This window comes from Rana temporaria, chromosome 3 (assembly GCF_905171775.1).
Source record: "Rana temporaria chromosome 3, aRanTem1.1, whole genome shotgun sequence".
NCBI lineage: Eukaryota > Metazoa > Chordata > Amphibia > Anura > Ranidae > Rana > Rana temporaria.
Window position 1 is genome coordinate 86089004 of NC_053491.1, and position 16197 is coordinate 86105200.

Below are 16197 nucleotides of genomic sequence, written 5' to 3' on the forward strand. Positions count from 1 at the left end.
GATATAGCAATAGAGGAAAAGAGGATATTATTCAAATGAAGCCCAACCCATTGCTGCTGTACTTACCAACTCAGGAACTTCCTTGAGAATGTCACATTACTAATCATGTCACTGTGATCAACAGTACAGAACAGAATGCCGGTGCTGAGCTTTACAAGAGGTGAGTGTTTTTTTTAAACAAAGTACTTAAAATGCTCTTAATGTAGCATTCAACTATTTATTTATGGCTAGTTAGTATTACTTTTTGTTAAAGCATTACTATTTAAATCACCATAAGCTACTGGGCTGTTCTGAGACTAATTATGTTTACTTTATGAATCCTGATTTAATTTACAAAGGTAAATACAACTTTTATATATTTAACTAAACACAAAAAATGGAACTTTAAATTAATATCCAAATCACAATATATATGAATGGATCACAACACTCTATAAATACTTTTATTTTCAATAAGTTTATGAATGTGTTTCAAAGGCTATTTTAAATTGTTTTTGGTGGTGGAGGCAAACATCTTGTTTTATTCCCCTACCCACCATCACAATATAATTAGGAACAGACGGGGCTGTTCATGGTTAGTAAAAGTGGTAATAAACCCCGAACTAAAAATGTAATATACTGCAGCTGATCAATCATTGGATGTGGTGGCTGCATTCTGATTTTTTTTTTTTCTAACCTTTTTTTTCCTCTGGCCACGTCCTGTAATAGAGTGCCCTCGCTTTGGATGAGAGGGCACCTTTGGACAACAGCATGGTCAGTCTGAAAAAACAGGATGGTTAGATGTACTAGCAGATTTAAATAAACTTAATAAACTAATTGAAGCCTAACTCCAGCTAATGCTTTTTAAGCAGTTACAGCAACAGTTTTTCTTTTGGGATAACGGCGTTACATAAATAAATAGAAGCTGACCATTATCAGCACCCCGTCAGTGTTAAATGGTTTGTCTTAACTACTGTAAGGTTGTCCCGATACCACTATTTTAAGACCGAGTGCAAGTATCGTTAATTTTTTTTCAAGTACTCGCCAATTTTTTTTTTGTAATAATGACTGTGTCAGTAGTTTTTTTTTTTTTTTACAATAGTTTTTTTTACAATTTATTTAATTGTTGTTATTTTTTTACAATGCTTTCTTTTTTTTTTGGGGGGGGGGGGGAAGGTGTCATGTGTTTTTTATTTTATTTTTTATTATTTTTACAGTTGAACCTTTTAAATATTTTCTTTTTTTTTAAGCAGCCCTTTTGGGGGCCTTTGGGGAGATATCAGGGGTCTTAAAATACCCCTGACATCCCCCCTTTGAGACAGGGAAAGGGACTGAGGACAGAGATTTCCTAGACCTTTTCTCTGTAGCCTCTGTAGCTGCACTGGAGATGAATGGAGAGAAGACAGAGGTTCCTCTCCATTCATAAAATTAAGCATTGCAAACACAGTTTACAATTCTCAGTTATGAATGGACAGAGTCACTGACTCTGTTCATTTGGAAAAGGAAGGAGCCTGTAAATGACAGCTACGTCCACCGTTCTCCATGCTGACAGATCCAGAACAAAGAGGGCAGAGGAATACGGAGGGGGGACAGGAGCACAGAGTGGGGAGCAGAGCATGGAGGGAAGAGCGAAGCATGGAGGGGGTACAGAAGCACGGAAAGGGATGTGGAGGACGGAAGGAAGAGCGGAGCATGGAGGGAAGAGCGGAGCATGGGGGGTAGAGCAGAACACCGAGGGGGGACATGAGAATGAAGCATGGAGGATAAGTGGAGCACAGAGAAATAAGTGGAGCACAGAGGAAGGACAGGAGCATGGAGGGGGAGCGGATGAAGCATGGAGGAGGGACAGGAGCACAGAGGGGGAGGAGCGGAGCACAGAGGGGAGAGCGGAGCACGGAGGGGGGACAAGAGCACGAAGGGGGGACAGGAGAACAGAGGGGGGAGCAGAGCACGGAGGGGGGAGCAGAGCAGGAAGGGGAGAGCAGAAACACGGAGGGGGAGCGGAGCATGGAGGGGGAACAGGAGCACAGAGGGTGGAGCGGAGCACGGAGGGGAGAGTGGAGCACGGAGGGGGGACATGAGCATGGAAGAGGGACAGGACCACGGAGGGGAGTGGAGCATGGAGGGGGGACAGAAGCATAGAGGGGGACTGGAGGAGCCTGGAGGAGGACACAGAGTGGGAACTGGAGGAGGATACAGGGACAGTCAGGGGTGATAGGTGTGGCGGTGGGAGGAGTTACAAGCACCGATCCCCCTGTATAGACTTCAATATAGCAGCTGAAAGCTGTGGGGGGAAAAGCGTCTGTCAGCTACTTTATTGAAATCTATACAGGGGGATCGGTGCTTGTAACACTCCCCACTGCCGCACCGATCATCCCTGACTGCCCAAGTATCAGATCAAGCATCTGAGAATTTGCTCGAGTACTCTCAGAAATGCTTGGTATCGGTACCGATACTAGTGAGACTAGGACAACCCTAGTCTCAACCCTCTAACTGCTACAACTGTAGGACTGCTTGTTCTGTTGAAAAACAACAGACTTACTGTAAGGATCACCAGAAAGAAAGCCTAAAAATAAAACAAATGCAGCCATCACATCTAAGAATTGGCAAGCTGAAATATAATAAATGTTTGCTTTTGGGTTTAATACCACTTTAATCAAAGACCTATGTGAGCGGGACGATTCATGAATAATTGTGTTTTTGTTTATTAGTACATTTATGTGATACTTATAGCCAACTATATTTGTATAACCATAAATGCACTTGATAAATAAAAACACAATTATTTAAATGTGTAAGAACATGTATTTCTGTTTTTGTGCATAACAAAGGAGAAGGTTCAGCATCCTAGTGATGCTCAATTCCTGATTGTTTGAGTTCTAACACCTGTATGTTTATTCAGCAAACATTGGAACAATGTGCTTCAGCTATTTAAAATATTTGCCTTGGAAAGCCTCATAAATCCTACTAGTTAATATCACATGATAGCTTTTAATGCCAACAACTTTTGGATTTGAAAACCACAACATGCTGATTATTGGTTATTGTAAACCAGGTGGAAATATTCCAGATAGCAAACCACGATGCAAAGTGCTACTCTCCTGGCATCGTTATAGTGAAATGTCAGCTTGTGCCTTTTTGCTGGTCATACACAGCCAAGCATTTGACAAATCATTTTAAAATTCAAATTGAATCTGTGAAAAATGTCAAACACCAAGATTGGGTGTTTTTCAGTAATTTTATATCAATTATATGCAAGCATGGGAAATATTAACCACTTAAACCCCGGACCATTTGGCTGGCCAAAGACCAGGCCACTTTTTGCGATTCAGCACTGCGTCGCTTTAACTGTCAATTGCGTGGTCGTGAGACGTGGCTCCCATTTTTACAGTGATCAGTGCTATAAAAATGCCCCGATTACTGTAAAAATTACACTGGGAGTGAAAGGGTTAACCAGGAGGGGGCACTGAAGGGGTTAAGTGTGTCCTAGGGAGTGCTTCTAACTGTAGGGGGGTGGGCTGTGTGTGACATGACACTGATCACTGCTCCCGATTACAGGGAGCTGTGATCACTGTCCTGTCACTAGGAAGAATGGGGAAATGCTTGTTTACATTAGTATTTCCCCGTTCTTCCTCACTGTGAGATGATCGTGGGTATCCCCGTGGACATCAAGTCTGCAGGACCCGCGGTCGGATTCACGGAGCTCACAGCGGGCGCACGCCCACAATTCCGCTCTTAAAGGGCCAACATATATATACGTTGATCTGCCCAGTCGTGCCATTCTGCCGGCGTATATCGGTATGACACGGTCCTTAAGCGGTTAACAATAATCTTATATACAGTGTATATACACTATATTGTCAAAAGTATTAGGACATCTGCCTTTGCATGCACATGAACTTAAATGACATCCCAGTCTTGGTCCGTAGTCTGCATACTTGTACATATCTGGAGCATATATAAAGTACAGTGAACCCTAAACACCACTGGATGGAAGAGATAGTTCAGCTGTTGTTTTGACCATGCCAAACACAGCCAGGGACAAGGTGGATTCAGCTGGCCCTTAAAGGCAACTGTCAGGAGAATCTAGATCGCCTTCCTCTGGATCAACTGTGGGTATAGAATTGGGTATATGAGATTGTATGATATCATTTTTTTTTTTATGGATGAACTGGATGAACTCATGTCTTTTTTCAACCTGACTAACTATGTAACTGATTCCAGCATCCCTCTAAAATGCCCATGACCTTTTTATCTCCTTTAATTCCTTTAACCTACTTGCTGCTTTCGAAACCTGGCTTCAAGAATTTAACTCTGCCTCTCCCGCTGACCTCTTCCATGGTGGTCTCTACTGGACTCACTCACCCAGATCCAGTGGACAAAAAAAAAAGTATCTTTAACTCTCTACTTTCTCCCCCACCACCTCCACCCACTAACTCACTCACTGCCGAAGAGATTTCCAATCATTTAAAAAAAAAAAAGATTGATTAAATTCATGAGGACATCTCCACTGTACAGATAAGAAGGATCGTGTGTAGGCAAGGCTGTTTTAACGATCGGGTTGAAAAAAACGTTGTTTTTTCTAGACCATTAAAAAAAAAAAAATTACGACACGAAAAAAAGGTCGTGTGTACGTGGCATTAGATATCAAACTAAAGTAATTATTTGTTTACGGCACATAAAGCCATATTTTATATATAAATATATATATATATATATATATATATATATATATATATATATATATATATATATATATATATATATATATATAGATATAATAAATATATCAAACTGAAACTAGAAAGTCCAAATGATAAAACAGCGCTTATTTATATTTGGTTAAAATGCGGAACTGCATAGAGGCATTTGCGTGATGACGATGCAACACAATATTCTACAGTGATGGGTGCTTGTCAAAATAGGTACGTGATGAATCCTACACCTGCTCCCAATCTTCACCACAAGTGAGGCACTCTCCCCTTAGGGGTACAAACTCACCAGAAAGCCAATGAATCGAGCCTTAAGAGGTAATTGTCACTGGAATATCCGTCAGCACTGCCAGGGTCAGCGTAGGTTAATACTCCATATGGATATATAAAATACAAGAAGGCACCAGCATAGTGTAATCCCGTTTTTAATAGATTAAAGAGTACCCCTTTACACAGTAAGAAACCCCCGCTCCAAATGCACGTACCGTTAGTAGATATGTGCATTCCCGTTCGTACGAATGTTATTTTTGTACGAAAATGTTCATTTTCGTACCCGCAGAATAATGTGCACATACGAAAAAATGAAAGCACCAAAATACGAAAACAACGGGATTACGAATGAGCCGCATAACGAACAACCGCAAATACGAACGAACGATTTGACGAAAATACGACAAAACGAAAACGGCAAAAGAACAAAAATTACATCTATAACAAAAGATTTGCATTCTGTATCCTGTTTGAACCCCCTCTCTGCTCGTATCCTCAGCCGTATGTTCACACGACATCCACAACAAAAGATTTGCACTCTGTATCTTGTTTGAATCCCTTCTCTGTTCGCACCCTCAGTCGTATGCTCATATGACATCCACAACAAAAGACCCAAACTCTGCATTTTGTTTGAATCCTTTCCCTGTCCGCATCCCCAGTCGCATGCTCACACGACATCCACAACAAAAGATTTGCATTCTGTATCCTGTTTGAATCCCCTCTCTGCTCGTATCCTCAGCCGTATGTTCACACGACATCCACAACAAAAGATTTGCACTCTGTATCTTGTTTGAATACCTTCTCTGTTCGCACCCTCAGTCGTATGCTCATATGACATCCACAACAAAAGACCCGCACCCTGTATTTTGAATTCCTTTTTTCTGTTCGTATTTTGGATTCAACAGAATGCAAATCTTTTGCCACAGATGTCACACGAACACACGACCGAAAACACCAAAAGAAAAAGGACCCAAAACACAGAATGCAAATCCCTTGCCACAGATGTAATTTTCGTTTTTTTGAATGGGCAGTGAGTGTAGTTAGTGAAGCAGCTGTAAAGCCAAATAAACTTTTCTGTGGATTTTCATCTGAAGGGAGATCAGTTGGCCAGACTTTTGAACCCAAAAATGGTTTTCTGATGGAGTTTAAAAACGAACAAATTTTCTGAGAATGAACGGAAAACGATCGTTTTTATGTTTGTTGTTAAAAAAGTCTGACCAAGTGTATGGGGCTTAACAATCGTTAATATGGATAAGCCGCGTGTTGAAAGTGCCGCGAATCCCGCGATATAATTACGAAAGTACAAAATGACGAAAATCCTTTTTCTGTTCGTATCTTCATTCGCATGCCCACATGACATCCACAACAAATTGTCATAGCTGTCACACGAACACACGACCGAAAACACGAACAGAAAAAGGAATCCAAAACACAAAATGCAAATCATTGACGAAAATTCCCGAAAATTATTGTCTAACAAGTAAGAAACACGAATTAAACAGAATAACGAACCATCCCGCATGTACGAAAATAAAACGGTAACGAAAATACGAAACTATCAGAATACGAAAAACGAACGGGAACGAACAGGAAAACGGGCGTCTTACGAAAAACGAACGGAAACGAACCTACGGAACGATACGAAACAGAACAAAAAAACGAATTTTTTTTCTGTGCACATGTCTAACCGTTAGTATAGTGTTGATGAGCATATAGTAAAGTTAGAGTGTCTCCGATTGGTAACTAAGTCCCCAGAAGCTTGCGTGTTGTTGCCACAGCGCTAGAGATCCTTCCTGGTCTGAGGAAACCAACGGTGACACTCTAACTTTACTATATGCTCATCAACACTATACTAACAATACGTGCATTTGGAGCGGGGATTTCTTACTGTGTAAAGGGGTATTGTTTTATCTATTAAAAACAGGATTACACTATGCTGGTGCCTTCTTGTATTTTATATATCCATATGGAGTATTAACCTAAGCTGACCCTGGCAGTGCTGACGGATATTCCAGTGACAATTACCTCTTAAGGCTCGATTCATTGGCTTTCTGGTGAGTTTGTACCCCGAAGGGGAGAGTGCCTCACTTGTGGTGAAGATTGGGAGCAGGTGTAGGATTCATCACGTACCTATTTTGACAAGAACCCATCACTGTAGAATATTGTGTTGCATCGTCATCACGCAAATGCCTCTATGCAGTTGGGCATTTTAACCAACTTAAATAAGCGCTGTTTTATCATTTGGACTTTCTAGTTTCAGTTTGATATATTTTAATATTCTATGAGTTTTTCATTTTGGACTTTAAATAGCTGCTTTCATTGCCATATCCTTTCGCAAAAATTGTGATATTGATTGATATACAGATTGCGCTCATCCATTCTATTGACTATTGTCAGCTCAGAGACATCCTGGTTTTGTGGCGCTGAGACGTGCATTTGGGCAATTTGTTTTGCACCTTCATGATATCTATATAAATATATAGATATACACATACTATATTGGCAAACGTATTGTACAGTGGAGACAATTAAAGTAAGACTAAAGTCTCTTAAAGTGATACTAAAGTCTCTTTTTTTAAATAACTTACCTATGAATGAAAAATAAGTGCAGTGATAATCAAATGAAAAAGTCGATATACCGGAACCCTATCTGAGGGGTGCACCTGAAAATCTAGTAATTGTTATCTTGAAAATCCATGTGTTAAAACAGAATATTAATAACAGATAATAGATACAGTGCACACATAAGTGCAAAGTGTACATAAGGATCAGTGTGTCAATTTTAAATGTTGAAAACACACCTAGGATAATCAATACTTATAACACTCATATATATATATATATATATATATATATATATATATATATATATATATATATATATATATATATATATATATATATAGCATATAACATCACAATAAACCAAATATCATGCTTGAATGATCATAAAATGTGTGTGAATATCCCTTAGCTACAACCTATATTGTGCCCAAGGAGTTGTCCAGTCCAATAAAAATAAGACAAAATAGTGCAAAAAAAAAAAGTTCAAACAAAAAATTCCCAATTAGGGGTCACCACTGCAGAGGGTTCCACCACCACCAAAGCATGAGGAGGCTTACTGGAACTAGTTGTGGCTTTGGGACTTGTCCATTATTCTAGGATCATCATCCTGACATGAAATAAAAAAAAAAACATGGATAAACTTTTTCTGAACTATAAATGATGCAAATAAGAAGTATGCAATAATATGTGTTATATGTATACTGTATGTAATACTATGGAGTCATCTGCATATTCAGTTGTAAAGTATTATAATTACAGTAAGCAAGCTTACTTTGAATAGGTATATTTTTAATCTACTGACATTGTCTGGTTCTGATTCTGGAGCATGAGAGCCAGTGATCAACACAATTCACTTTAGCTTAGAAACTACTGTGACTGTTTTATAAAAACATTTTGAACAATTGAACCATGTTCTAGTTCACTGAACTGAAATATAATTTCATCACTTTAACAACAGCAACAGTGACAAGAGACAAATTATCTGGCTGAACTTATCTACCTACCATCGCAGAAGGCAAACATCACATAAACTCAGACACTTATATGAGTGTTTTAAGTATTGATTATCCTAGGTGTGTCTCTAACATTTAATAATGACCCTGGTTCTTTTTTACACTTTTCACTTCTGTCCGCACTGTATTTATTATCTGTTATTATGATTCTGTTTTAACACATGAATTTTTAAGATAACAATTATTAGATTTTCAGGTGCACTCCTCAAATAGGGTCCCAGTATAGCTATTTTTTCATTTGATTAGCACGGCACTTATAGTTCATTGATCAAACCATGAATGCCAACATGTACTGTAACATACTGAAGCAGAGCATGATCCCTTCCCTTCAGAGACTTGGCCGCAGGGCATAATATCAACATGATAACAACCACAACCACCTCCAAGACAACCACTGCCTTGCTAAAGAAGCTGAGGGTTAAGGTGATGGACTTGCCAAGCATGTCTCCAGACCTAAACCCTATTGAGCAGCTGTGGGTCATCCTCAAATGGAAGGTGGAGGAGCGCAAGGTCTCCAACATCCACCAGCTCCTTGATGTCATCATGGAGGAGTGGAAGAGAACTCCAGTGGCAACCTGGGTAGCTTTGGTGAACTCCATTCCCAAGAGGGTTAAGACAATGCTGGAAAATAATGATGGCCACTTTGGGCCCAATTTGGAAATTTTCACTTAGGGGTGTACTCACTTTTGTTGCCAGAGGTTTAGACATTAATGGCTGTGTTGAGTTATTTCGAGGGGACAGGAAATGTACACTGTTATACAAGCTGTACAATCACTAATTTACATCGTACCAAAGTGTCATTTCTTCAGTGTTGTCACAGGAAAAGATATAATAAAATTTTTACAAAAATGTGAGGGGTGTACTCACTTTTGTGAGATACTGTATATATGCTACATAGACAAATTACTATAGATTTTGGGGTTATACCTTCTTATTGCCCCTAAGCCCTACTATAGCCCTAAATTGTTTTATAATATTCGGCTGTATCGATTAACTAGCAGTTTTATATGCACCCTTAGCCAACAGGAAGATAGAAATACAAAGTCTTGTGTTGTCCGTGGTCCAGGTTAGGGCTCTCCAAATTTACCTAAACACCCAGAGCCCATGTTACACGAGGACTCAGGTAACCATGTGCATGGTACATGAGGAGGGTCTTCTCTAACTGCCAGGGGAATGATTCTAGTCCCCTAACTACCACCTGCAGCTGAGCCAATCAGGTTTGCACAGACACTTCAAAGTTTAACTCTTCTCCACCCTTAGTTGAATTTAAGTCTCCCCACTCAATAATATATATAGTCTTTCTTGACTAAGACAGTAATGAGACCAGGCTCTGCTTGCTTAAACTTTACTGGACTTTTTCATAAAATAACAACTACAATAGTCCACAGTTTAGTAAATGATTTAAGCCCCGTACACACGATCGGACCTTTGTCCGACCAAAATCACATCGGAATTCCATTGGAGTAAAAGAGAACATGATCTCTATCTAAACTCTGATGGAATTCATCGGAATTTCCGATGGTATTACTCCGATGGGGCATACACACGGTCGGAATTTCCGATGGAAAAAGTCTGTCTGACTTGTTCCATTGGAAATTCCTATTGTGTGTACGGGGCGTTAGTGTATATAATCACCTATACAGTAATTGTCCATAATATCTAGTATTCATAGTGCAAATATTCTACTCCACATTTTGGATTTTGCATAACAGTTCCATAATTCACAGGAGGTGTACTTGTAGTTCAGGACATGCTGCTTTCCCAAAACACCACTGGTCTCTCCTGGCTTCCCCCGGGTTCAGGGGACACCTTCCTACTGAGAAGAACAAATATTTCCTCCTTACACTGCTGACATTTTCAAAATCACCCAGGGGTGACTCCTCCAACCCCTTAAATAGGAAGGGAGCAGAGCCTAAACATGGCAAGATAAGAAACGTGCCCAAAAATGATGGGGGGGGGGGACCAATATAACCCCTTCTTACATGTTATCTCTAAATATACCCCTTATTTTTCAAATTTGCAAGTAAAGCATTTAGATAGCTTCTGTTTTAAGAAGGCTCAACTTTTTTTATTTTTTAGTTTGTTTTGACTCGCCTCGCCACAATGAGTCGGTTTATCATTTTTAAAATATAACAAAATAAAGACAAAATAATAACCTAACATGAAATAAAATAAAAAAACATGGGTGAACTTTTTCTGAACTATAAATGATGTAAATAAGAAGCCGCCATCATTTATAGTTAATGAGTATATATGTACTGTATATAGTATGCAATAATATGTGTTATGTGTATACTGTATGTAATAATATGGAGTCATCTGCATATTCAGTCGTAAAGTATTATAATTATGCAAGCTTACTTTGAATAGGTATATTTTTAATTTACTCCAGACCCAGACAAATTATCTGGCTGAACTTATCTACCTACCATCACAGAAGGCAAACATCACATAAACTTTATAGTTGGTCTTGCCTTAAAGAGGGAATACATCTACATACTATAACAATAACATTTCATCATAGATCTTTGCTGTGTAATTTCCTGTTTTCTTAATGTTATCATTTAGTCTTTGTGTACAGTATATGGACAGATGCTTTAGGTTCCTGATCGCAGCAATATTTGTCATTGAGGTGTACATGCCTACGTTTATACTGTGTTGACACCCATGAATCTGTGCAGACTTTACCCTTAGGCTAAACAAAGAAATGACAACTAAATCTTGCTCTGCAATGAAACATTTTTGCCTTTGCACATCAATAGTATTATGTCATGCACTTGTTGTTGTCATGTTTTTTAGAGAGAAAAGGTGTATTTAAATGAAAAAGATCAATACAAAAATATCCGATTAGGTGTTTCCAGTATATAGCCTTGGGCCCTTATTGAGTACTTTATAACATTAACCACTTCAATGCTGGGCACTTACCCCCTTCCTGCCCAGGCCAATTTTCAGCGCTGTAACACTTTGAATGACAAGTGTTTTCTGATTGGACAAGGTGGAGAGTAAAAAAATCACTTTCCACCTTTCCACCTCATCTAGTTTATTCAGAAGATGCAAAGTATTCTCTGAATGGCACTTGTGCTGAGCGGCTGAGCTCATGTGTTCAGAATGCAGTACAGCAGATGTTCAGCACGGGATTTAGGAGCAAGTGGAGGGCATACTACTACAATTTTTACACCAGTAGAGATAAGTGTTTATATATTATAACAAGAATTTTGAACCAGACATGGAGTGAAGTCGTAAGAAAGAATGGTAAAACACAGGGCCGATCCTAGGGTCACAGGCGCCTGGGTGCAGAACTTTTTCTGGCGCCCCCACATGGGCGTTGTCATTTTACTAACTCCTCCCCTTTACACATGTTTCTATGGTAATGATTCAACCACAGAGATGCTCCCCCCACAAAGTCTTCATTACCCTGGGATCCTTACATGATCTCTTAACAATAAACAAAATACAGGCAGAGAAGCAGAGTACTTTATTGGGAGCGGGAGGGGGGCCTCTGTGATGGACACAGAGAGGGCTTCTGTTAGAGAGTCTGTTGGATGTTCGGCGCCCCCACCTCTGCAGGCGCCTGGGTGCAATGCACCCTGTGCACCCTGCCTAGGATCGGCCCTGGTAAAACAAAATAATGGTTTAGAGGGCGATTCCCTTTTGACATCTGTCAACAGGTACAAAACGTACAGGTGCAGGGGTGTTGTTGTCAAGCCAAGGGTTATTCTGTTTGGAAATAGGTGTTATCGCACAATAGCCTGGATTTGTACGCAAGTTAGGATTGCAAAAACATAGGATTGTGTTAGGATAAGAAATAAAAAGGAAAGAAAGAAGAAGAAAAGAAAAAAAAGAAGAAAAATATGAAGAAAAATAAGAGGAGTTGAAGTGCAAAGGAAGTAGGTGTAATGAAGAAAATATGAAAGGAATTTCATAATTTTTTAATTGGTCATTAAAAAATGACCGTGTGTAGGCTCCAGAGCATTTTTCTCAACGTGAAAAATGGGCATTAAAAAATTTAGAACATGCTCTAATTTTTCTCTGCGTTTTTCACGTCGTGAAAAACGGTCGTGTGTATGCTTTAACGGCGGGAAAAACCGTGCATGCTCAGAAGCAATTTATGAGACGGGAGCACTCGTTCTGGTAAAACTAGCGTTTGTAATGGAGATAGCACATTCGTCACGCTGTAACAGACTGAAAAGCACGAAGACTGAAAAGCGTGAATCGTCTCTGGCCAAACTTTTCATAACACAAAATTAGCAAAAGCAGCCTAAAGGGTGGCGCCACCTGAATGGAACTTCCCCTTTATAGTGCCGTCGTACGTGTTGTACATCACCGCGATTTGCTCGAGCATTTTTTTTTCATGATTGTGTGTATGCAAGGCAGGCTTGACAAGAATCACGTCGAGAAAAACTTTGTTTTTTCCATGACATTAAAAATGGTTGTGTGTACGCGGCATAAGAGAAAAGATCAGCAAGGAAATTGGGATGGGAAGGGGGTTCCAAAAGTGGCCAGGTATGGGAAAGGGGGAGGAGGAGGGTGGAGGGGAACATGTGTTATATGTTTTATAGTTTCTATTTTTTTTATAGTTTCTATTTTATTTTTATTTTTATAGTTTCTATTTTTTTATATAATTTCAGGAGCCAGAACAATGATGATGGCCCAGATTTTCATACCTATGGTCTTGCTTATTTTGACTGATGTATTGAAGTGTTCAGGTAAGTATGCTAAACAAGAAAGAATTGTGCATGTTTTGATTAAATTAAGTTATACTGCTCTACTTTCACACTGAAGCGTTTTTACAGCGTTTTGCTACTGTTCTCGATGGGTAGGGGACACGGGGGCAGGAAATATTATGAGCTAACTTTTTGAAAGACTGAGTTTAAGCAAGTGACGTGACATCCATACTGATAGTGGTATCGCAATTACTCTATTTGCTCCACAATACCCCAATGGTAATGGTAGTAAATGTACTCCTTTTTTTATATAGAATGGCCCACCTACCTTGGATTAAATTAGAGCAACTGCATTACCCAAAGGTTGATGGGGGACAACCCCTCCCAGCCCTTGGCTTTACTATGTAGCATTGTAGCAGCACAATTGCAGCATTTAGTGGGCTCATTGGTTTCTTCTGTGGATCCAGACGCCTGCCTTGAGCTTCACAGTCCAGATATTACTTACACTTACATGTAGGAATTCCATGCTAGAATGATTTTAAGCTTCGGTTTTCGGCAAGACAAACTAACATTTTATGACATATAACCTCATTCAGAAAATTTGCAAAAGTTGCAAAAGGTCACAGGAACCCCCAAATATAGCCCCAAATGGCATAATACCACCTATCTAGAAATGGCAAAACTGTAGCAGGGTAGCTGATGGAAGGCATTCGGGGTAAGACATCTCCACCACATTTATAGTTATAGACTGTGTTTACCCTGCCTCAGTATATGTACTACTACTATGGGCAATTGCTTCATGCTGTAAGGTCCCAAGAAAATCACGTTGAGTGGTGTCTGTCCCCTGCACCGCTATTTAATATGAGTCATTCTGCTGATATATCATGCTATTCTATGCTATTGACAACGTTTTTTAATGATCACCCTGTGAAGGTAACGGTGCAGTGGGAAAACGACCTAGGCCCTCTGACAGGAAATGAATGGGTGGAGGCACTTCAGTCTGTAGTCACATGCTCTCTTAATATTTCCCAGAAACTATCACAATTGTTTATTCTACTCAGGGTTCATTATACTCCACTGCAGTTGCATAAAATAGGCATTCAGGCCTTGCATTAAATGCAAGCAGGATCACAGAGATTTTATTCACCTGCTGTGGTGCTGTCCCAAACTGCACCTTTACTGGAAAGCTACTGTGGCACTGAACTATTAGGCATTGTGGGGGATATAGAGCCCAGAGAATTTACCCAGGAGGAAATATCTAGAGATTTTTTCCTGGCACATAAAACATTATTACATAATTTGAAATCCATTGATCCTCCCTCTCAAAAGGAATGGTTCAGTTCCGCTGGAAAGACCCTTTGATTCCAATGTTATATATACCAGCACTGGGGATATCCGGGCAAATTTGAGAAATTTAGGGCTCTTTGGCTTAATACACCAGAACTTAGTCCATTAGAGCTTGTGCCTATGAGGTTATTGCATTACTCTGTGGGCTAATACAACTATGGCACAGTGGATATTTGCACTAATTTAGTGTTATTTACTAATTTTATGTAATATATTTGTATATTTGTATATTTTTTATACTAAAAACTATATTTCTGCAGGCATTTCACAGACACAGGAATAGAGTGGAAATCTTCTAATGGTGACACCTTTTCCTCTGACAACTAAGAAGGGAATTTACGTTGCTTTGGAGAGATTTCCTCTCACTTCCTGTTATGTCTCTAGGGCAAGAAGTAAAGGGAAATCTCCCCACAGACAGCAAAAACACACCTGAGAGATATCAGACGAGTTTACAACTAGGGCTGAGCCGAACCTGCAAACAGATCAAAAGTTTGTGTGAACTTTAGAACCCCATTAAAGTCTATGGGACTCGAACGTTTGAAATCTAAAGTGCTAATTTGAAAGGCTAATATGTAAGTTATTGTCCTAAAAAGTGTTTGGGGACCCGGGTCCTGCCCCTGGGGACATGTATCAATGCAAAAATAAGTTTTAAAAACGGCAGTTTTTTCGGGAGCAGTGATTTTAAATGATTTTTATCCTTCAGAAACAGCACAGAAAATAAGCGCTGCTTTACAGGCATACTTTACACACCCCCTAGGTACAAAATTGAAAGGAATATTTCACTTTCATTGTTTCACTTTAAGCATTATTAAAATCAGTGCTCCTGAAAAAAATGCATTTTTTTTTTACTTTTTTTGCATTGATACATGTCCCCTGGGGCAGGACCCAGGTCCCCAAACACTTTTTATGACAATAACTTGCATATGAAGCCTCGTACACACGACCGAGGAGCTCGATGGGCGAAACACATCGTTTTCCTCGTGGAGTTCCTTGTTAGGCTGTCGAGAAACTCAACAAGCCAATTTTCTCCATTCCCATCAAGGAAATAGAGAACATGCTCTCTTTTTGGCTCGTCGAGTTTCTCGACAGTTTCCTCGATGAAAATGTATACACGACCGGTTTCCTCGGCAAAAAAATATCTCCCAGCAAGTTTCTTGCTGGTTTTCGCCGACAAACTCAGTCGTGTGTACGAGGCCTGAGCCTTTAAAATTAGCACTTTAGATTCCTTCCATAGACTTTTACAGGGTGTTCTGCAGCTTTTCGAATTTGCCGCGAACACCCCAAATTGTTCGCTGTTCGGCGAACAGACAATGTTCGAGTCGAACATGAGTTTGACTCGAACTCGAAGCTCATCCCTATTTACAACCAACACATCTATCTGTTATCACATATTCTCTATTTATGTACAGGGTCTCTTTCTCTGCTATCACCCATTAGTAGACACAGCGTGGGCCTTGTGGATGACATAATAGCTCACACATATTATGCTCATTAGCATCTGTCTACATTCCTTCTAACCAGACATACAGTATGTCTGTGGTTAATGGTAGATATTAAAGATCAAATGAATGTACATACAGTACATTGCTCTATTCAAGATATAAATAAATATACAAGAATCATTAATGAGTTGATATAATGACGATA

General features: G+C 39.5%; 1 protein-coding gene across 1 annotated transcript in view; it reads left to right on the forward strand.

Annotated features, from left to right (window-relative positions):
• The first annotated feature begins 58 nt into the window (after window positions 1–58).
• Window positions 59–16197, forward strand: part of LOC120931423 (dual oxidase 1-like) — an 82117-nt gene continuing 65978 nt past the window's right edge. The window contains exons 1-2 of the mRNA XM_040342844.1: window positions 59–160; window positions 13168–13245. Of these exons, the coding sequence (XP_040198778.1) occupies window positions 136–160; window positions 13168–13245 (103 nt within the window). The 5' untranslated portion in view covers window positions 59–135. The remainder of the gene's footprint in view (window positions 161–13167; window positions 13246–16197) is intronic.